The sequence below is a fragment of the Chelonoidis abingdonii genome, chromosome 4, assembly GCF_003597395.2.
Source record: "Chelonoidis abingdonii isolate Lonesome George chromosome 4, CheloAbing_2.0, whole genome shotgun sequence".
Lineage (NCBI taxonomy): Eukaryota > Metazoa > Chordata > Testudines > Testudinidae > Chelonoidis > Chelonoidis abingdonii.
Window position 1 is genome coordinate 85601274 of NC_133772.1, and position 22396 is coordinate 85623669.

The following is a 22396-nucleotide window of genomic DNA, read 5'->3' on the forward strand; positions in this document are numbered from 1 at the left end:
TTGTCCTCTCTCCAAACCTCCTGCACCCTTTTAAGGAAGTTTTATACAAAAGTGTGTCTAGAGAATTACACTGGCATCTGTCTGCTTATTTAAGTTCTCAAATGTGTGGTTTGACCATGAATAGACGTGGTCTTCAGGGAATGGGTAAAAGGATCTCCTGATCCTTTAGATTTATTTATAGAGTGGGGAGCTCATTGGAGGTAAGTGACTAAAAGGAGGCCCGTTCTAGAAAGTATAATATTTAAAACCTTTTTTTTTTTTTAGAGGTGGGGAATGGCCATCAAAAACTGTCTGCCTCTATTCCATGACCATCACTTGGCAATTATTTTGTGGGGGTGGTAGAAAGCAGGTTCAATAACTTGGATACATGACATTTTACTGCCTAGAGAATTATCTTTATAATGAAGTGTTACATCAGTAGTGCTGCTTTACAAAGCACAAATGGCTTTTTGCTCTGGGTGTTTTGATGAGTGGAAGCAGTCTATATACTTCTGAAGTAAACTCACAAATATATATTGTTTATAACTTTCAAGTGAGAAGTATATGTCTGGTCTATTAAAATGCTTGTTACATCTCTATTCATCAAGACTAGTCTTTTTATGAATCAAACCTAGAATTCAAGAACAGAGTATGCATGCGGGATAGTATGTACTATATTCAGCTTGCAATCAATTCAAATAGCAAATATAGTGCTTTTTTGTACAAATCTCATTAGTAAGGCAGCGTTTACAAAGCACTGTTTGAAAAGAACCCCTAATTTGAATTCGGGTGCTTCTGAGTGCAAACCCATTTTTATTTAGCATAAGTGCCATTTGAACTTGATTTCTGGTAGCTTTCTGTATTTGCCTTTTTGTCATTCCTCCCATCAGAATACATTTTGCTATAGTATGAATCTCTCCCTACCTTCTCCACATGACTCTTTATTTTTTAATGTATTTATTACTACCAGCCGCTGGATGCAGATAAAGACTCCTCCTTGGTGACTCTTTGTTACGGACTCTGTGTTCTGGGGCGGAGAGCTTTGGGGACTGCTTCCCATCATATGTCTAGGTAATACTACGCTCTTGTTCTTAGGGATTTTGGAGGAGAGGAGCCTGCGAGCATCTAGGTTTGGGGTAAGGGTTAACTCTTTATACAAAAGCAATGTTCTTCTTGGACCCCCCAAAGGAACGGATACTCTAAGCCACTCTCCTTCATAAATATTGTGGATGATCCAGTGAAGATATGTCAAGGTTGAGCAAATGAAGGATGTAGAAGACTTGAAGCTGAACATCTCACTTCCTTAACTAATCCAAGTTGAGAGTGGTGGAGTGGAGGGCTTTCACACCTTCCTTGTCCATGATACCTGCTGAAAAATGAGCAGGATTAATCAAGTTTTGAAATTGAACTTCATTCCTTGCTCCAAGTATGAGTCCTATATATAAAAAGGGGCGTAGGGAGAAGTGTTGTAACACATGGCACACAGAACAATCTTCATTGAGATGCAGGTTAGACCAGTGTTACAGGTTCTTTGGCCTGCCCAGTTCATGTCACCTGTGGTTGGTAGATACTGTATTACAGATTAGTGTCAAATTTAGTTGTGTGTGTTGGCAAGCCGGAAATTGGTGACTCAGAAACACATACTAAAACGTTGTCGTCCTCCTGTACACCAAGCACAACACACTTACTCTTTTTATCGTATGTGAAAGGACAACTGTTGACTAACTCCTCCTCTGAGTTCACCATATTACAGTGAAATTCCCTAGTTGACCTTTTGAAGGATTGTCACTATATATGATCTTCCTGAAATACAGTAACTTCATTGGGGCAAATCACAAGGTCCATAACTTTCATAGGATCTTTTAAATTAGCTTGGAAAAGCTTAGGAGTCTAAATACCTTTGCCACCTTTGAAAATAGCAAAAGAGCACTTATAATAGTAGCAATTTAGTTTTTAAAAATGTTATTTATAATTAGGAATTGTAAATGGTGACAAATCCTAGTGGTGAGTTAAATGAAGGTGATGAGATGAAGCAAAAGAAGGTAGTAAAGCTCTTAATCTTTGCACCAAGAATGGCACAACTGAGGCAGTCTCCTGATGGATACATACACTGTAGTGTTGCACTCCCCTGGAAAGTTCCAGATGCTTAAAAAAAGTATCAAAATGATGCATTCTTGTAACTTAATTTGACCCTCAGGATTCTTGGTCAAATATATTCTATCTAGTTCCTGTAACTATAGCATGCCCACTGCAAATGTTAATATAATTATCATATTTTAAATTATACCCATGATGCTGTAACTTAGGTTTTATTTTTTTATCCAGGCCTGCTATTGCCCTCTTCCCCCACAGACTGATGTGATATATTAGAAATTGGAAAAAGTGCAGTGAAGGGTATAAGAAGTGATATGGGCTATGGAATAGCTTCCTTATCTAAAGAGATTAATAAAACTGGCACTGTTCAGCTTGGAAAAGAGATGACTAATGGGAGATGTGATCGAGGTCTATAAAATTATGAATGGAGTGGAGAAGTGAATAAGGAAGTGTTGTTTACCCCTTCACATAATACAAGAACCAGGGGTTGTCCAATGAAATTAATAGGCAACAGGTTTAACAGATAAGGAAGTTACTGCTTCACGCAGTGCACAGTCAACCTATGGAACTCATTGCTGGGAATACTGTGACGGCCAAAACTATAACTGGGTTCAAAAAAGAACTAGATAAGTTCCTAGAGGATAGGTCCATCAATGACTCTTAGCCAAGATGACCAAGGATGCAACCCCGTGCTCTGGGTGTCCCTAAGCCTTTGACTGCCAGATGCTGAGACTGGATAACAGAGGATGGCTCACTAAATAATTGCCCTGTTCTGTTCATTCCCTCTGAAGCATCTGGCATTGGCCACTGTCGGAAGACCACATGCTGGGCCTGATGGACCATTGGTCTGATCCGTTGTGTCCATTCTTATGTTCATATGTGTACAGAGGAATATGACAACCGTACCTGTCTCTACAGTTCAGTGTTACATTGTGTAAATCAGTATTTCTACTGATGTAATGAAGGGATGCTGCATATGGAGGTTTTTAAATGTGTTAATGTTTTTGGGTTACTTTCCATCCCAAACAGTAATTTGGAATCTTTCCTGTATGGGCTGCATGCCCTGTTTAAGGGCGACTTCCGTATCTCTTCAGTCCGAGATGAATGGATCTTTGCTGACATGGAATTGCTGAGGAAAGTGGTGGTTCCTGGAATACGCATGTCACTCAAACTACATCAGGTAATGAGGTTAACGGGGAAGGGTGTATGGTTGTTTGGCTCTGTCCATGCTAATTGATTAAATTTTGATATGTGGAGCAGTTTTCCGCACAGCTTGCCTGGCCAGCATAGCAAGCTTTAAATCTTGTTTAAGGTAACAGTGTGTTGACTAGAGCTAGCTAAGTCTATAATATGTTTTTGAAGACAGTGTTTTAAATGTTTATAGGGCCCCTTTCATTCTGGTGAATCAAACTGAGGTGAAACCGTGTTCAGTTAATACAATATAATCTCTGCCTGGTCAAACTCATTGGCTTGCCTGACTGGTCCTGTTCCCTTTTTGGGAATTCATTCAATCATTCTTCCTTCCCCTCTTTATATTTTGAGTAGCTCTAAGGACATGAAATCCTGGCTGTTAAGTGCCTCACGTCAGGTATTTCTTGAGTTGGGACGTTACACTGGGACATCTAATTTAGCCATTTTGGTGAAGAAGCAGAAAGTAAGGAGAGGGAAAAAAGAGATAAGGGACTCAAAGGAGGGAAAGAAGGGCTTGTGGTGGGGGTGGATAACTCATATATAGGGAACTAAGCATAGACTCTGGGGTCACATCACCTCCATACACTGTACTCTCTGCAGCTCATCTCTCGTAAAGATCAGCCTTCTAAGAGAAGCAGTGGGGGCAAAAAAACCCAACTGACTTCAAGACTGAGCTTCATAAGTAAATGGAGGAGATGGTATGATGAGATTGCCTGCAATGGCATATGGCCCATCTGCACCTGCTAATAGCAAAAATCCCCAGCAGCCAGAGATGGGACATTAGATTGGCAAGGTTCTGAGTTACTATAGAGAATTCTTTCCCAGGTGCCTGGCATGTGGGTCTTGTCAATATGCTCAGGGTTCAACTGATGGCCATATTTAGGGTTCAGAAGGAATTTCCCCCTGGGTCAGATTGGGAGAGACCCTGGGTTTTTTTTATCTTCCTCTGCAGCATGGCCTGCTGGTCTAAATTAAACTACATAGTGGATTCTCTGTAACTTGAAGTCTTTAAATCATGATGTGAGGACTCCACTATGGAGGTTCTGGGTCTATGGATGGGTGAGGTTCTGTGGCCTGTGGTGTACAGGAGGTCAGATTATATGATCACAATGATCTCTTCTGCCTTAAAATCTATGAGTTTGATACAAGGCTTGAAAAATTCACCAGACACTGACTAGTCGGGGGCCAGTATGAAACAAAAAGGGCCACCTAGCAAGATCCATGCATAACTCCCCAGTGAGAAGTCTACCCGCCCCTGCATAAGCAATTGGTTGAAAGGGGAGGGTCCTGTTGGTCCTTGCAGAGTGCAATTCCTGGGCCTGCCTTTCTTTTTTGACTGAGCCTCTGGCTAAAAAATAATCTCCTGTATTCAAAGCTGCAGAATGTGAAAACAACAACCAACATCTAATGTTACTCCTCTTCCTCCATCACCAAGGCATCAGCTGCAAATCTCAGAATCACAGTGAACACCTTCCGTGTCCTCTTACTGTTCCTGTGTGAGCTTGGCTGCTTTTACCTTCTTGGGGAATTATGCCTTCGAAACAGGGTTCGCCTGAAGAAACTAACTAACTCTCTCTCTCGTGTGAGCCAGAATTTATTTTAATGGAATAAAAAATGCTGGTGCAAGTGTTTCGAGAAATTACACTGCTCTACAGCCGAAATGCTTCTGAAATAAATGTAGTCAAACTTTACTAATTCTGGGTCACTGAGAACAAAAATGATGCTTGTTGATTGGCTCTAGTCTAGCTGTTGGGCTCCAGACTACAGCAGTGGAATCTCCTGGCAGGTGATGTTAGGGTTTCCATGTTGCGTGACCGTCAAAAGGATCTTCTCCCATTCTTCTTCATGGAAGGTGATCTTGTAGCCTGCAACAACATCGATGGTGTGATGGCAGCCCTCAACATCGTTCACGATCCAGATGAGTGGAGACTGTTCATTGATTCACGAAGACGAGTCTTAAAAGCGTTTTGCTGGCATAATGGCAATGTTTTTGCCATCAAATTCCAGTTGGTCAGCAGATCCATAGGAAGGAAACCTAAGACAACAATGAACACTTTTGAGGTGCATAAACCATGACCAACATCAGTGGCAGTTTTGTGGCATTTGAAGGATTGTTTGCCTCTTGCTTGGTCTGCAACGGATACACAAAGTAACGCTGTTTCCTTCCTGCGAAGGGATAGTAGTGCAAGAGATTCCCACTACATCAAGAAAGATTGCCACGTCACAGTCATGGAGCTGGAGGAAAAGGTTCAGCATCCACACGTGTTGATCGGAAGGAAGATTGATTACCACCATTACACATCAAAGCGGGTGTGATGAGAAACTTTGGTCAGGCCATTGACAAACAACAAGCAGCTTCAGAGTAACACTCCGTGAAAATTTCAAGGTAAGTGAAGCTACTACGTAAAAGGAAGGTGTTTTGGATATGGCTACGCTGGAATTGTGCAGCGCTTGGGAGTGTATACAGCTTGTGGGTCGACAGCTGTGTAGGAACAGGCGCTGCATGTGGCCACACGACAGCTACCAGCGCTGGCAGCGTGGCCACATTTGCAGCATTGCAGCGCTGTGGGAGTGGTGCATGTAGGCAGCTAACCCAGCAATCAAGTGGCTGCAACGTGCTTTCAAAAAGAGGGGGTGGGGTGGAAGTGGTGACGGAGCGTCGGGAGACAGAGAGATGCGGATTTTGGAGCAGACACCTGTTGACTCCCGCTTGAAATCCTGGCCATTCCGCACCCCTCTCTCATCACCTAAATGTAAAAAGGCTCAGACCAGTTAACAGCCTTCTCTCTCGAGGGCTCCCTCCCCCCGCCGTGCTGTTTGTCTTCCTCAAGCAACAGCCTGTGAACATTCCAAAAGCACTCGGCTCGGCCGCTCCTGGAGCAAAGAAGCAGCTGTGTGTAGCTCCGGGAGTACTTCCCGTTTGTTGCAGACAGGAATGCTGGATAACCTCTTATACACCTGGAGGCAATAACAGTGCTTGGTGAGTGTCCCACTGATGAGCTAAGCGCTGCATCATCAGCGCTGGATTCGTATACACCCGTAGCAGAACCAGAGTACAGCACCAGCGCTGCCAAGCCCAGGGGAGTTGCAGCGCTGCTGAACTTTGTAAGTGGGACAATCGATTAATTGAGCGCTGTAAGCGCCGCTTACCAGGCTGTGCAACTTGCAAGTGTATGCCAAGCCGTTTGTTGGTTCCTCAGATTCGGAACTCTCTTCGAGATATTGCACATTGACGCACACTGCGTGGCAGGCAGGCGAGAAGTGTGGAAGGAAAGACGCGCTGGAGAACAAGCTTCCAGTTAGTGGCAATAAATTTTCTCGGAAAAACAAGGCAGACAACTACAGGTTAGGGTCAAGAACCCGCAAGGCAAACAAAAGCTTGGTGCAACATGTCCACTAAAGATACATTTTTTTTGCGCACTCAAACTAGATTTTTCCACCGAACTGCGGAGCAGTGAGCAACGAGCAACGGCGAGCGATTCACCAGGACATTGCAACAAGGAGAAACACTATCAGGGCAAATGAGTTCATCAGTGTTGCAGACTATTGCTGACAGTGACAAGCATGCTCCATTAAAGGAATACAAGAGCAAGCCAAAAGCGTCGAGTAACACGAATAGACTAAACTATGGAAAATAATAGTGTGCCTTTTGTTCAATAATAAATGGTTTATTATATAAACCTTTGCGGATTTAAAGTTGTTAGCATAAACAGGACAGGTGAAGATAATCATGTAAAGCAACCAGAAAACACATGAAAGACGTAGGTTCAATTATGATTAGAAACTCTAACTATCACACAATATACATTAGACATAAAATGTAAAAACTTAAATATCTTAAACAGTAGCCAATCAGTTGTTTTAATTGTCATATTTGAATTCAGCACATCGAAATACATAATAAATAGCACATTTTATCTCTGAAGCAGACGACTTCTCAAAACCTGTAGATCAGTGTTATTTGTAGTCTAATTATCACTCTGTCCTGAAACAGAGCTTTCACTGTTACTTGAAAATAAAAAGTTTGCATTTCAAAACAGCTTAAATTTGGTATCCGCCACTCCAGTGCAATGGGAGCACAGGGGAAGCAGCAAGCTTCCCTGTGTCCACTGTAATATATTGGCAAAGTTCAGCAAATGTAGCAAACATCAACTGAGATGCAACTTGTAGGGAAAAGGGATTGGCAATCCAAAAATCTGTTCTGTTGAAATATGAAAATCATAAAGATCCAAGTTGTGAGCGAATTAAATAAAAAAGCTTGCTCTAATTAAATAGCTCTACGGTGCTTGCTCACTGCAATGTCTGAAAGTCTCCAAAAATTATCATGCAATGACATAGTAATAATTGAGTTAGCTTGTTCCATTAGATCATGGAATTCTCTTAATTTAGCAGTGTTTATAAAATGACAAACAGTAGGAGTAAATGCAGAAAACATCAGTAGAGTAATATAAAGTCATGGTGAAAGTGGCAGGATTACAATTTACAAATCCTGAAACGTTGTCAAGATATTACTTAGGCCACTACAAAGTGTGCACCTGAATATGGTGCAATAAGTGAGAAATGGAAAATTTATATAAAAATATGCATAAAAATACAAATATTTTTAAACATAACCCTTTGAACTAATACATAGTACAGATAACTGGTGACTTTTCATTTGCATTGTGGTAGTGCCCTGAGGTATCTCCACTCAGGATTGGGCCCTCATTGTGCTAGGCACTAAAACAAACAAAAAGAAAAACCCAGACATGTTCTTCACCCTTTGGAATTTAAATCTGTACTTTCGTATCATTTACTTAATACTGAATGGATCCTGTAAATATGTGGCATAAATATGTGGCTAGCAATAGTATGATGTTGTGAATGCATGATGAAGTACACAGGATGTTTTGTCTGAAACCCGATTTCTTTTTAGTGTGTGACTGTGCGGGTCAGTGTTGAACATACATTCATGTATTTTTTTGACTGTATATGAGACCAACTGTTGAAAAGAAGCCTCTCACTGAATACTCAGAACTTTACTGCTTTGGCTTTAAACTTCAAGGCTTCTGAGCCTCTGAAGGAGTTTACTAAAACCTCTCCATAGGCAATGTGACTAGATACACAATAAAATCAGTATAAAATTATAATAACTAACTGTTCCCAATAATAGATAAATCCTCCCCACCCCCAAACTTAAAAAAACATTTGATGTGGTGGATATTGAACTCATCTGAACAATGGTGGGAATCTGTTTTTGATTACTGTAATTCTGTGCAGTGCATTATCTATCATTTGAGGTCTGAAATCTCTACTTTTTTTACGCAATTAGCATCTGTGACACTAAGTTGTTCTCAAATAATGCTTTCATTCAGGACCACTTCACTTCCCCAGATGAATACGATGATTCTACTGTCCTCTACGAAGCCATTGTGTCCCATGAGCAAAACCTGGTTATAGCACATGAAGGGGACCCTGCCTGGAGGAGCGCTGTCCTTTCCAACTCTCCCTCCCTGCTTGCCCTCCGCCATGTGATGGATGATGGCACTAACGAATATAAAATCATCATGCTGAACAAGCGGTATCTCAGTTTCAGAGTAATCAAGGTGTGCGTTTCATTGTGTATGCGCGTGGAATGGACATATGATGTGCTGCTTCATGATGTTTTAGAATTTAGTGTAATCATTACAGAAAACTACTACTTCAGGCCAACCCATTACTTTTCTCAGTAAGCGGTCACTGCTTGGGCTGTCCTCATGGAGAGAGAGTACTTAATTGGTTATCAAGATAGTGCTGTCCATGAATATTAAATAGACAGAAAAAAGTGTAATGTCATCTCTGAAAATACCTAGTGACAATATCCGCAAAACACAGTTTCAGCAGTCCTTTTATGTTAATCTTCTTATTGTCCTTTTGTCCATTATGTGTATGAGGTCTGGAAAGTGTCTTAATACCTTGTAAAGTCAGCATAATACTCCTACTGTATAAACATGGCCCCATGAAAGCATGTCTATATTGTGACTTGTACTGTTGGTGACAATTTTGAATTTATCTACAGTTAGACGACTGTGATAAATGTACCCGTAGTCTGACCATAGCTTTACTTCTGCCCCTTCAGTATTTACACAGATGCTCCCTCTTCTGAACAACGCTTAAGCTTTCCTTCCAGGTCTCGCCATAACTTTGGATTTCAGCTTTATTTCCTGCTGCTCCCCTTTGTCTACTCATGTGTAATTCTTAAATGGACCTTTTATCTGCTTCATGTCATCTTCTATGTATGCCCCACACCCCAGCCAAGGTATGTGAGAGACTCCTCAATTAACGTATGCCAAACTGCCACTCACTCTTCAAAAACTAGAATCCAGCTCCTATTCTGTATTTGTGCACTTTATTCTGTACTGTTTGCAGCTTGTGCCCATATATTGAGTCCTTTGAAGCAGGGATCATGAATGCTTGATGGTTATACAGTGCTGTGTACACTTTTATACGCTCTGTCCATAATAATGTAATTCTTCTTTGTGTGCTTGCTCATGTCCATTCCAATGTAGGTGTGTGCTTGCCATGAGCATTGCCACCAGAAAGATTCTACCTCAGTGGTATCCGTCGGGGCTGCTCCCTGGAGTTGCGCTCTCACAGCTTCGGTATAAAGGACTCTGCCAATCCCCCAGTTCTGTCTCATGGCCCGCAGTGGTCACTGGAACTACGGCTCATTCTTGCTGTTGCAAGTATTTCATAATGAACTTTTCTCTACTCTTACTGTATATAGTTGATTGTATTTACTAGTGTCAGTTACTAAGTTAGTTAGGAACCCTGCTAAGTGGGATTAACTGACCCACACCCAGAACCAGGGCATGCCTCAGTCTCCAGGTGTCAAGCCTTGTGGATCTTGTCACAAGCCTAAGCCTGTGAGTGCCCCCCATTCCAGCTGCCTCAAGTGTCTAAGAGAAGCTCAGCTGTGTAGGGATTTTAAGCCCGCACCAAAAAGGGTAGTGATGCTAGACTCCACTCTATCCTCATGGAGTCAGCACTCTGACCTCCATTGGAGCAGGGCCACTTGGACTCGGCATAGAGTACGTTAGCTTCAGTAAGAAGCACCCTTGCTTCACTTTGGGATGTCCGGCGCTATTCCCCAGCTCCAGCACCAAAGTGAGATGCTCTGACCATTCCTAAGGAACCTCGGCACCATCAGTCATCCCCAGTGCCAAATAAGGATGTGAATGCGAGAAAGCCCAGGCACCATTCACCATCACTAGTGCCTAGGAAGAAGCAAAGGAAGACGGACAGAGGCTGATCACCTACACTGAGGTCAGTGGGACAGAGAGATGCTGCCAGGGTGCAGCACAAGGTCTAGCAAACTTTGCAGGACCTGCCATTTGAAGATGCATCAATCTTTTCAGAGTGGACAGACTCCAAACTTCAGTTTTTAGAAGAGTCAAGGGCCACAGCAAACAGCTCGCTTCTTCCTGCTGCCTGCTTGACAGGACTATAACAACAGGAAGAGCAGGGGCTACAGGAGGAAACCTCCCACACAGTCTTCATCTGTAGTTGCACCCCAAACACTTGACGGGGTCAAAGCAGGCTTTTTGATGGGATGCTCGAGGATAATGTACCAGGACGGTTTATGGATTGAAATTCTCCAGATTTTGTGGACTAGTTATCCCACTTTGATTGAGTGCTATGCATGGTCGCAGTGGGATATACCCTTCAATATTTTTGTTCCCCTCCTTGCCACCTTCCCTCCCCGTTCCTCTTTGGGGACCCTTCTCACAAATAACTTCTAACCCAAGATGTGCAATCACTCTTAAGAGTGGGATCAGTGGAGGAGGTTCCCCCAGAACTAAGGAGTTGAGAGTTCCACTCTGGATATTTCCTAATCCCAAAAGCCAATGGCAGTCTCAGACTGATTCTGGACCTGTGAAGCCTCAACAAATTCATGACGAAGCTGAAATTCCATATGGTCTCCTTGGTCTCCATCATTCTCTCCTTGGATCCAGGGGACTGGTACGCTGCCCTTTACTTAAAGGATGCATATTTCCACATTTCCATCTTTCAGGGACACAGAAGGTTCCTCAAATTTGTCATGAACCATGTGCGCTACCAATTTACGATGCTCCCATTCTGTCTCTTGGCGGTCCCTGGGGTATTCATGAAGTGTATGTCAGTTTTTTTGCAGCTTGAGGAGATAAGGAGTTCAGATTTATACATACTTTGATTGGCTGATGAAAAGTCGATCCAGACTCCAGGTAAAGACAAATGTGAGACTAATACAGTCGACCTTCCAGAACTTAGGTCTGCTCATAGATGCACAGACTTCCACCTTCTTCCTGGTCCAGAGGATAGAATTCATCAAGGCACTTCTGGACTTGGTAAAGGCCAGAGCTTCTCTCACAGAAGCATGCTTCCAAGCATAGAAAGCTTATAGAAGCTTATAGAATGCCTCAAGAATCACCTTGTCATCATGGCAAGAAATTGCTTACAGCTCCTGGGCCACATGGCATCTTGCACCTATGTGGTTCATCACATAAGACTTCGGCTCATAGCTCTCCAAGCGTGGCTGGCATGAGTGTACTCGCCAAGCCTACATCATGTAAACTCAGTCACTACAGTTCCCACAATTGGTGGCTAGACCTGCTAACAGTGTGCACAGGAGTCCCTTTCTCAAGACCCCAACTGTTAGTCTCTCTCATCAAACGCTTTGGCAATGGGATGGTGACCTTGCTTGGGCTCCCTCAAGGCTCAGGGCCTCTGTTCTCCAGAAGAGCTCTTGTTGCACAGCAATGTCAGAGAGCTCAGGGCAGTTCGCCTGGCCTGCCAAGCGTTCCAAATCCATGTAGCAGGCAGGTGCATGTCAGTCCTTACAGGCAACACAACAGCCATGTTCTTTATCAACAGACAGGGTGGAGCACACTCTACCCAGGAGGCATTTCACTTATGGGAATTTTACATAGCCCACTCGATTCACCTCAAGGAAATCTATCTGCCAGGTTCTCAGAACCTACTTGCTGATCACCTCAGCTGGGTTTTCTCCAACCACCACGAGTGGTCCATCTGCCTAGAGATCTTACAAATCATCTTTTTTTTTTTTTTTAAGGTCAGGCTTGACAAAGCCCTGGCTGGGATGATTTAGTTGGGAATTGGTCCTGCTTTGAGCAGGGGGTTGGACTAGATGACCTCCTGAGGTCCCTTCTAACCCTGATATTCTATGATACTATGATCTTCCAGAAGTGGGGAACTCCCCAAATAGATCTATTTGCAATGAGGTGCAACAGGAAGTGTCTTAAATTCTGCTCTTTCCTGGGCCAGAGTCCAGGATCTCTGACAGATGTCTTCCTCTTGCCCTGGACAGGGTATCTGTTCTATGCATTCTCATCCATTCCTCTCATACACAAGGTCTTACTGAGGATTAGATGGGACAGAGCAGGAGTCATCCTGATAGCCCCAGCCTAGCCACGCCAGCACTGGTTCACGGCGCTCTTGAACCTATCAATAGAAACACCAGTCCAACTACCTCAGATTCCAGACCTAATATCCCAGGACCACAGTCACCTGCGTCACCTAAACTTCAAGGCTTTTCATCTCATGGTCTGGAAGCTCATGCTCCAGACTAGTTCAAGAAGTTCTTTTAGGGAGTAGAAAGCCGTCCGCTAGAACTGTGTACCTGGCAAATTGGAAAAGGCTCTTGATCTGGTGAGCACAGAAAGATGTCTTTCCCATGCAATCATCAGTACCATTCATTCTGGACTGCTTGCTACGCCTGAAACAGCAGGGGCTATTGGTTTAATCGATTAGCGTCCACCTGACTGCTATTTCAGCTTTTCGTCTGTGGGTGAATGGCTGGTCCATCTTTGCAAACTCAATCTGCAGTTGGTTTCTCAAGGGACTTGACAGGCTGTACCCCATGGGATCTCAACCTGGTGTTCTCAAGGATCATGGGTTCCCCATTCGAGCCATTGGCAATGTATTCTCTGCTCTGTTTGTCCTGAAAGGTGGCTTTCGTGGTGGCCATTACTTAGGCCAGAAGAGTATCGGAGAACCTTCAGAACCTCCATACGCAGTATTCTTCAAGGACAAGGTTGAGTTATGTCCTCACCCAGTCTTTATCCCAAAGGTGCTTTCACAATTTCATAGTAATCAGGACATACTCCTTCTGGTCTTCTGTCTGAAACTGCATGCCAGCAAACAGGAGCAGAGGCTTCACTAACTAGATGTCAGATGCACACCGGCCTTTTACACGGAAAGAACCAAATCCACTTTGAAAAAGAGACTCAATTTTTTGTGGCTGTTATAGACAGGATGGAAGGGTCTTTCAGTCTGAGTCCAGAGAATTCATCATGTATCACGTCCTGTAGCCACACATGCTATGAGCTGATGAAAGTCCCTGCTCTGTCCCTGACAGCACACTCCACAAGGGCACAAACTTCTTCAGTTGCATTTGTGGCACAGGTCCCTATCTAGGACATCTGCAGAGCTGCAGTGTGGTCTCCAGTCCACACTTTTGCATCTCACTATGCCATGATTCAGCAGGCTAAAGATGATGCTAGGTTTGTTAGAGCAGTGCTACAATCTGCTTGTCAATGAACTCCAACTCCCACCCCTTACATCTGCTTGGGAGTAACCTACATTAGAATGGACATGAGCAAGCACTCAAAGAAGAAAAAATGGTTATTAACCTTCTGTAGCTGCTGTTATCTAAGATGTGTTGCTTATGTCTATTCCAAAATCTCCCACTCCTACACCACTATCAGAGTTAGCTGGCAAGAAGGAACTGAGGGGTCGTAGGTCGGCAGGGTCCTTTATACCAGCGCTATGAGAGTGCAACTCCAGAGGGCACCACACTCGACCTGATGGATACCACAGAGGGAAAAACTTTCCGGCAGCAGTGCTCGGGGCAAGCACACACCTATATTGGAGTGGACATGAGTAACATCTCAAAGAAGAGTTAGAGAATGCTAGTAGCTTTTTTTTCTTCCTGTCCTTGACTAGTTTTCCAATATGTCCTTTTTTTCCTTGATTTTTTTTTTTTTTTTTGCTGCTGTTTTGCAGGTAAATAAGGAGTGTGTGCGTGGCCTCTGGGCTGGGCAGCAGCAGGAACTTGTCTTCCTGCGTAACCGTAACCCAGAAAGAGGGAGCATCCAAAATGCAAAGCAGGCTTTGAGGAATATGATCAATTCTTCCTGTGACCAGCCCATTGGATACCCAATCTACGTCTCACCTTTGACTACTTCCTATTCGGATAGCCATGATCAGCTCAAGGAGTTTCTTGGGGGAGCTATCAGTCTGGGAAATATCAGAAACTTCATAGTGTCCACATGGCACAGGTGAGCTGTGGGAATGAGTTCTCAAGAGCATTCAGCTATTCAGCAACATCACTGTCAATGCTAAGACGTTAGTACATCTTAGCAGAGCATAATTTATGGCATTCAATCAGAGAAGTGTGGATGCCTCTCAGTATTTTCCCCTTTAATCACAATTGCAACACATGGCCACTGCTATGGTAAGACTGTTATTCAGCAGGCCACGTGAACAACATCCCAAGAATTTTTGTCAATTAGAATATCATGTCCAATTTTAACAACTCATAAAAAAAAATTCTAGGTGGAAACATTATGCCTTGAGTTGTAATCTCAACTGTGCCCGTGAGGTGCTGTGAAGTTTGAGTGTTTCACTTTTCAATGCCTCAGTTTATTCTGTCCATAAGAGGAATATAATTATCCACCTTACAAAGGTGTGGGGATGATTCATGCAGGTCTGGGACTTTAACATGCTTACTTCAGTGGCACTACTCACATATTTAATTGGGACTCTCTTATGAGTAAAATTATGCAAGGCATTAATGCTTTCAAGGTTGATGACTTTGTACAGCACTTTGAATATGTAAGCAACATACCATTCTAAACATTAGTCAGTACTACACGAGTATTTGACTAAATGTAGGTGTGGTGTATTTACTGCAAACTGTGATGTATCTCTTCTCCACCATATTGCTAGAATACTCTGTCACAGTACTATAAAAAAGCATTAGACCTAAGCTAATTATACTTCAAAATCCTAGATCAAGAAGCAAAGAGACTGGGAAAGGATTTAGCAATATATTTGAGCACTGAAGAACAAGGGTTGTACTCAGGATTGGAGGATGAGTAAATGTGCTTTCTTTAGTGAGTCTAAATGAAGCGTAGCTTTGCAAGCAACATAGTAAAAATAAAAGCTTACAGGATCTAACTAACAAATTGATTGGCCCACCTAAATGTTCAAATGCTGGCATGAGAAGTATAAAAATCTCAAAGAACCCTAGCACATCATAGTCACTAAAGTGTCATAACTGAAATCCATTGCTAAAGCAATAAGAAGAGAAACAGTTGAAAAGAGCTAACATTTTTTTCCTGCTCATTTTAAACATAAAGAGAGAAAAAGTATGAGGAAAAGCCTGAAATTAGAGATCAGATAAATGACTGCCATTATAGACAGACCAGCATAAACTCTGGTGCTAATATGACCATAAAATAGAAGAGCAATAAATTCTAGTATTTGAGAATTCAGTGGTAATACTTTTCATAACAAAGTCACATTTTTAAATAGTTGGTACTACATATATAAAAGTAAATATCACTTAAATGTTTGTCAGGAAAATATTTTGAGTGCTGTCTCAGATAGCAACATACAAGTTGGGGAAAGCATAGTACAGAAGAAAAAGCAATATAGTTGAAACTGATGTCTGGTCACTTTTTTCTGTTCGCTAATACAGTTGATTATCATTGTGTTCTCAGATTAAGGAAAGGCTGTGGTGCTGGCTGCAACAGTGGTGGAAACATTGAAGATTCAGATGCTGGAGGTGGGGCTTCCTGCACAAGTAATAGTGCAGCTGCCAATGAGTCGCAAAGCAGCATGTCACAAGCAGGAGGGAATATAATTACAGGGCAGGGCCCTGGAGTGGGACTTCACCCTCCTGTCACATCTCACCCCTCAACATTAGGTAAAACTAACCTAAAGTATTTATATTATATAAAATACTGGAACTGTACATAGGCTATCTGTCCCAGAGGGAATGGTATTTTTCACCACCGTAGATCAGGGCTGGGCTACAAGCACAAAACTAATTCGGTTCTGTAATCTTAATTCCCAATGGAAATGTATTCATATCCAAAAATCACAATGCCGTTTAGCACAATGACGGGTCTCTAGACCACTACTGGCATGGTTTGAGGATTGCAGATCAGGACTGATATGCTGACCAGAGTTGAGTGGGATAACCTTTCATAGCATCTCCCTACAGGATGGCTAACCTACACCAGTTCTACTGTTCCCTTGTGTTCACAAATACCAAAATCATAGCATGAGTTTTATACAGGTGAATATCTGTCTTTTATGCTACTAAAACCTTACTGCTACTGTGGAGTAAATAGTCTGTTGCTGCAGGGTTTCAGTTAAACAGTAGCCAAGAAAGTGCCATTAGTGATCTAGTGAGGAACTGGAGGTAATTGAGCATGTGTGTTTCCAGAGGTATAGTTGCTTTTATTTGCCTTTCAAGAAAAATAAAGCTATTTTACAGATTAGTGCATTGCCAGCTTCTGAATCTTATCATACCATATAGCATTATAAGGTCCATGGGGTATCTACAACTGTCTGGCACCAGACAGGAGCATTAATAAATATGCATTAAATAACACTAATAAGAGCTAAAATTCTCATGGTTTTCTTTGCCAACTTCAAATCTAATTAAACATTTCAGAACTAGTTAAAATGGCAGCAATAGTAACTAAACTTTCTGATGCACACTTAGGAGTGCAGTCAAACCACATGTTTGACTAAGAATATTTGGTGTTCTGAAACACTGCAAACGACAGAATTAGACAACGTAGAATGAGAAACCAAACTCTTCAGCATTAAAGAAATACTTCATTAATGCAATAAGAACTGGGCTCAGACCTACAAAGGACACTTACACTTTTACATCTATGCTCCTAGCAATGTAATATCAGTTTCTTAAACCAGTTAAGATTAATTGAACATATTCAAATATTTCATTGTTGAGAGGACCAGTACATCTTGTCCCTGAAGTATTCTAGGCATTTCTGATATGCCCATCAATTTTGTATTGAGGTGCCAAAACACTTGTGTAAGTGTCTAAAATCTAAAATGTGTGGCAGCCATGAATTAAAACTATTGACTCTCCTGATTTTTTGTTTTTTTTTGTTTTCTTTTAGGCACCAGTCACAGCTCCCACTCTGTGCAGTCAAGCCTTGTCAGACATTCCCCTGCCCGTGCCTCGGTAGCCAGCCATTCATCTTATTGCTACAGCAGTCGCCATTCATCACTTCGCACGTCCACTACAGGCTTTGTGCCTTGCCGACGCTCTTCCACCAGTCAGATATCCCTTCGTAACCTCCCATCCTCCATCCAGTCCCGCCTATCCATGGTGAACCAAATGGAACCCACTAGCCAGACTGGCGTTGTCACCGTGCAGCATGGCCTACCCTCTTCCAGCAGCTCCAGCCAAAGCATCCCAGCCTGTAAACAACATGCCCTTGTGGGCTTTCTAGGAACAGAAGGAGGGAATAATATAACTGATGCACAGTCAGGTGGTAATGCAAGCCCTGCAAACCATATGCAAGCCAAAAGGGATGAAGTTATTTACAGAATCCAGGTGAATCAGCCAGAAGAACACGTTAATCTACACTCTTTTTAGCCTTTATTTTTTCCCCTCGTTACAGTATTTTTATTATCTTCCACCTTGTGGTAACTAAATAACATTATCTCTGCCTTCTATGCACACATATGTCCTGGAGTTTCTCAGTGCAGAACAGAAGTGCAGTTATGACTAGAAAGGTTCATCTATATTTTGCTGAACAGGTGGCCTAGTGGAATACTGACCAATATCTACTCACATTATAGACATGTTTTATTTTAGCACACAGCAGTGAGAGAGTCAGTTAGATTCTGTTCTGCTTCATACATTAACAGCAAAATTATAAGCTTAGTTTTGCTTGCAGAATCTTTATTTACTGGTTCTAACATGAAAGACAGAAAGCTTCCTTTGCAGTGCTAGCAGTTTGTATGTTTTGATTTGCAAACTAAGAAAATTTTCTGTAGAAGTCACTGTAAAAATATTGTCCGTTTCCTTTTCATTGTTCACTTCTTGGTTACGGCCACATACAAAGTCTTTGAGCATGTGCCAGTTCACCATTGATTTAAGTTGCCAGGGGAAATCTTGGTAGTTTTGTTGAAATCTGGAAGTTAAACACAAACTCTAGTTCATCTGGCTTTCAATAAACCCTTGTATATGTTTACAATAGAGTGTTGCTGGGATAAATTTAGAAGAAATCACCAATAGGACAAAGGTTGTATCCAGCTTGTGTCACATGATGACAAAACTTAATGCCATAGTGAAGCCCGTCTTGGTCATAGTCATTCAGTAATGACAGACAATTGCGAATAAATTTGGCAGGCCTCAGTTTTGTAGCTTTTGTATGCAGGCAGGGGTGGACTAAGTAAAATACAGCTAAGATCTGCTAACGTTCAGGGATGCTCTTTTAAAACTGTTTTTTCCCAAAAATATTTCTTCTGTGTCCCTTCTGTAAACTCCTAGCGTGATGGTGGGTATCTAAGCAGCTCCTGCTTGTTCACAAGTTGAGGGAGGTTTTCCACAATGCTTTCCTGCTGACCTCTTCCAAGTGCAGAAAGCCTGTTAATTTCAAAACACTGGCTGGTCTCTGCCAGGGGTGAAAGTAATTTACAGGACTTACTGGTATTGCCAGAGTCCTGAGGGAGGCGTGGCCTCATCCAGAAGAGGTGTGGCCTCAACCGGAAGAGGCAGGGCCTCTCGAGATTTAAAGGCCCTGGGGCATTGCTGTGGCTGGGAGCTCCAGGGCCTTTAAATCAACCAGGGGCTCCCAGGTGCAGAGGTGGCTGGGAGCCCCTGGGGCTCAGGGGCAAATTAAAGGGCCCAGGGCTCAGCCGCCGCAGAGCTCCGGGCCCTTTAAATCCCGGCCCCAGCCTGGCCACCAAGCCGTAGGCGGGATTTAAAGGGTTCTGGGCTCCCTGCTGCGGCAGGGAGCTCTGAGCCCTTTAAATCCCGGCACCAGCCCAGCTGCTGAGCCGCAGGCGGAAACCAGTGTGGTCCGGCACGGCGTACTGGCTCTTGCCAGTACACCGTACCGTACCGGCTTACTTTCACCTCTGGTCTCTGCTGAGCATCCTAAATGGAACTTAGTTCTTTTACCTAGTGATAAATTCTCTGAGCCTTGTGCTCTACATTCCCAAATCTGGAGGCCTGTGCCACTCAAGTTTTTTGAAGTGTAGCTCCTAGCTAACTTAGGGCTTGAATCTGCACTACTGAAATCCACTGAAGCTTTGCCATTGACTTTAGTGGGTGCAAGATCATTCCTTTAAAGAGCAACATTTTTTGAGTAGCATCTAAGGGAACAGTTATGGGTTCACTATTAACCATTAATTGGCTCCATAATAGTCTAAAATCAATTTCTACTTTTCATTTTAGATAATGGATCCCAACCAAGTACTGGAAGGGATCAACATGTCTAAAAGGAAGGAGCTGCAGTGGCCAGATGAGGTGATACGACTAAAAGCTGGAAGAAATAGCTGGAAAGACTGGAGTCCTCAGGAAGGCATGGAAGGCCATGTAAGTTTCATTTGGAAGCTGATTTTGTGAATTGGGGGGAAAAAAGTCAACTTTGTTAAAGGTCAGTCTGAAACACTGTACAGACACCATTCAAAAGGTATATTTGATCATACACTGATGGAGCAGATGTTCTTTTGAGTTACTACGTGTATGCAAGAAGATGCCTAGATCCTCAGTTGAACTGGGTGAAATTTCTGAAACCAGTCCAAAGGGTGCAAGATAGTCTTTACTGCAAAAGTAGGGTTGTCACGCAATTTAAAAAAATTAATCGCACGATTAATCACACTGTTAACCAATAATAGAATACCATTTATTTAAATATTTTTGATGTTTTCTACATTTTCAAACATACTGATTTCAATTACAACACAGAATACTAAGTATACAATGCTCATTTTTAAATTATTTTTATTACAAATATTTGCACTGTAAAAAAAAACAAGAAATATTTTTAAATTCACCTCATACAAGTACTGTAATGCAATCTTTGTCATGAAAGTTGAATTTACAAATGTAGAATTATATACAAAAAAAGCTTTAAAAAATAAACCATCTAAAATTTTTAGAGCCTGAAAGTCCACTCAGTCCTACTTCTTGTTCAGACAAACAAGTTAGTTTACATTGGCAGGAGACAATGCTGCCCTCTTCTTGTTTACAGTGTCACCTGAAAGTAAGAACAGGCATTCTCGTGGCACTGTTGTAGCTGGCATAGCAAGAAATTTATATGCCAAATGTGCTAATGATTCATATGTCCCTTCATGCATCAACATTCCAGGGGACATGCTAATGATGGGTTCTGCTTGATAACAGTCCAAAGCAGTGAGGACTGACGCATGTTCCTTTTCATCATCTGAGTCAGATTCCACCAGCAGAAGGTTGATTTTCTTTTTCAGTGGTTCGGGTTCTGTGGTTTCCGCATTGGCGTGTTGCTCTTTTAAGACTTCTGAAATCACATTCCACACCTCATCCCCCTCAGACTTTGGAAGGCACTTCAGAGTCTTAAACATTGAATGCTGTAGCTATCTTTAGAAATCTCACATTGGTACCTTTGCATTTTGTCAAATCTGCAGCAAAAGTGTTATTAAAATGAACAACATATGCTGGGTCATCATCCAAGACTGCTGTAACATGAAATATATGGCAGAATGCAGGTAAAACAGAGTAGAGGACATACAGTTCCCCCACAAGGAGTTCAGTCACAAATTTAATTAAATTTTTTTTTTTTTAAACGAGCATCATCAGGATGGAAACATGTTCTCTGGAATGATGGCTGAAGCATGAAGGGGCATACGAATGTTTAGCATATCTGCCATGTAAATACCTTGCAATGCCGGCTACAAAAGTGCCATACAAATGCCTGTTCTCACTTTCTGGTGAGGTCAATAAGAAAAGGGCAGCATTATCTCCTGTAAATGTAAACAAGCTTGTTTGTCTTAGCGATTAACTGAACAAGAAGCAGGACTGGGTGGACTTTGTAGGCTCTGAAGTTTTACATTGTTTTGTTTTTGAGTGCAATTATGTAAGGGGAAAAAAATCTACATTTGTACATTGCAGTCTCACAACAAAGAGATTGCTCTTCAATACTTGTATGAGATGAATTGAAAAATATCATTTCTTTTGTTTATCATTTTTACAGTGCAAATGGATAGCTCAGTGGTTTGAGCACTGGCTTCCTAAACCCAGCGTTATGAGTTCAATCCTTGAGGGGGCCATTTGGGGATTGGCCCTGCTTTGAGCAGGGGGTTGAACTAGATGATCTCCTGAGGTCCCTTCCAACCCTAATAATCTATAATCTATTTGTAACAAAAAATAATATACACTTTGATTTCAATTACAACACAATACAATATTTATGAAAATATAGAAAAACATCCAAAATATTTAATAAATTTCAATTGGTATTCTACTGCTTAATAGTGCAATTAAAACTGCAATTAATCCCAATTAATTTTTGAGTTAATCGCATGAGTTAACTGCGATTGCCAGCCCTATACAAAAGACAACAACAAACAAACCTAAAGCAAAACCCTTTATGTGCTTTGCATTTAAATTACTGTACTATTCACTCAGCCTTCAGTTTTCCTTTCCTAAAATTATCCACTCCTGAGAGTATGCTAAAGATGAATTTACCAGCCAGCCTTAATATTACAGGAATTGCTTGGTTAATGGTATTTGGCTTTAAATCAAATCACTATAATGCAAATAGGGTTGAGTCAATTATATTTAAATGTCATTTTGTTAGATAACGTAATTAGGACTCCAGTTCATTTCTGTATATAAAAAGGAAGTTCTGAGATTCAACTGAAAACAAAGATAAGTCTAAGGCCCTGTCTACACTACGCAGTTAAATCAATTTAAACAGCTTTAAATCGATTTAACGCTGCACCCGTCCACACTATGCCACCCTGTAAATCGATTTAAAGGGCTCTTTAAATCGATTTCTGTACTCCATCAAAACCACAGGAGTTACCCTAAAATTGATTTTACTACATCGGAATTATGGTAGTGTGGACGGAAATC

General features: G+C 41.9%; 1 protein-coding gene across 4 annotated transcripts in view; it reads left to right on the forward strand.

The window, feature by feature from the left end:
* PCNX1 (pecanex 1) overlaps positions 1-22396 on the forward strand; it is a 141893-nt gene that overhangs the window by 107230 nt on the left and 12267 nt on the right. For all 4 annotated transcript variants that reach the window (XM_032782767.2, XM_032782765.2, XM_075065408.1 and 1 more), the window contains 7 exons: positions 950-1050; positions 3103-3253; positions 8619-8849; positions 14287-14561; positions 16008-16213; positions 17445-17884; positions 19736-19876. In XM_032782767.2, coding sequence (XP_032638658.1) covers positions 950-1050; positions 3103-3253; positions 8619-8849; positions 14287-14561; positions 16008-16213; positions 17445-17884; positions 19736-19876 — 1545 coding nt within the window. The remainder of the gene's footprint in view (positions 1-949; positions 1051-3102; positions 3254-8618; positions 8850-14286; positions 14562-16007; positions 16214-17444; positions 17885-19735; positions 19877-22396) is intronic.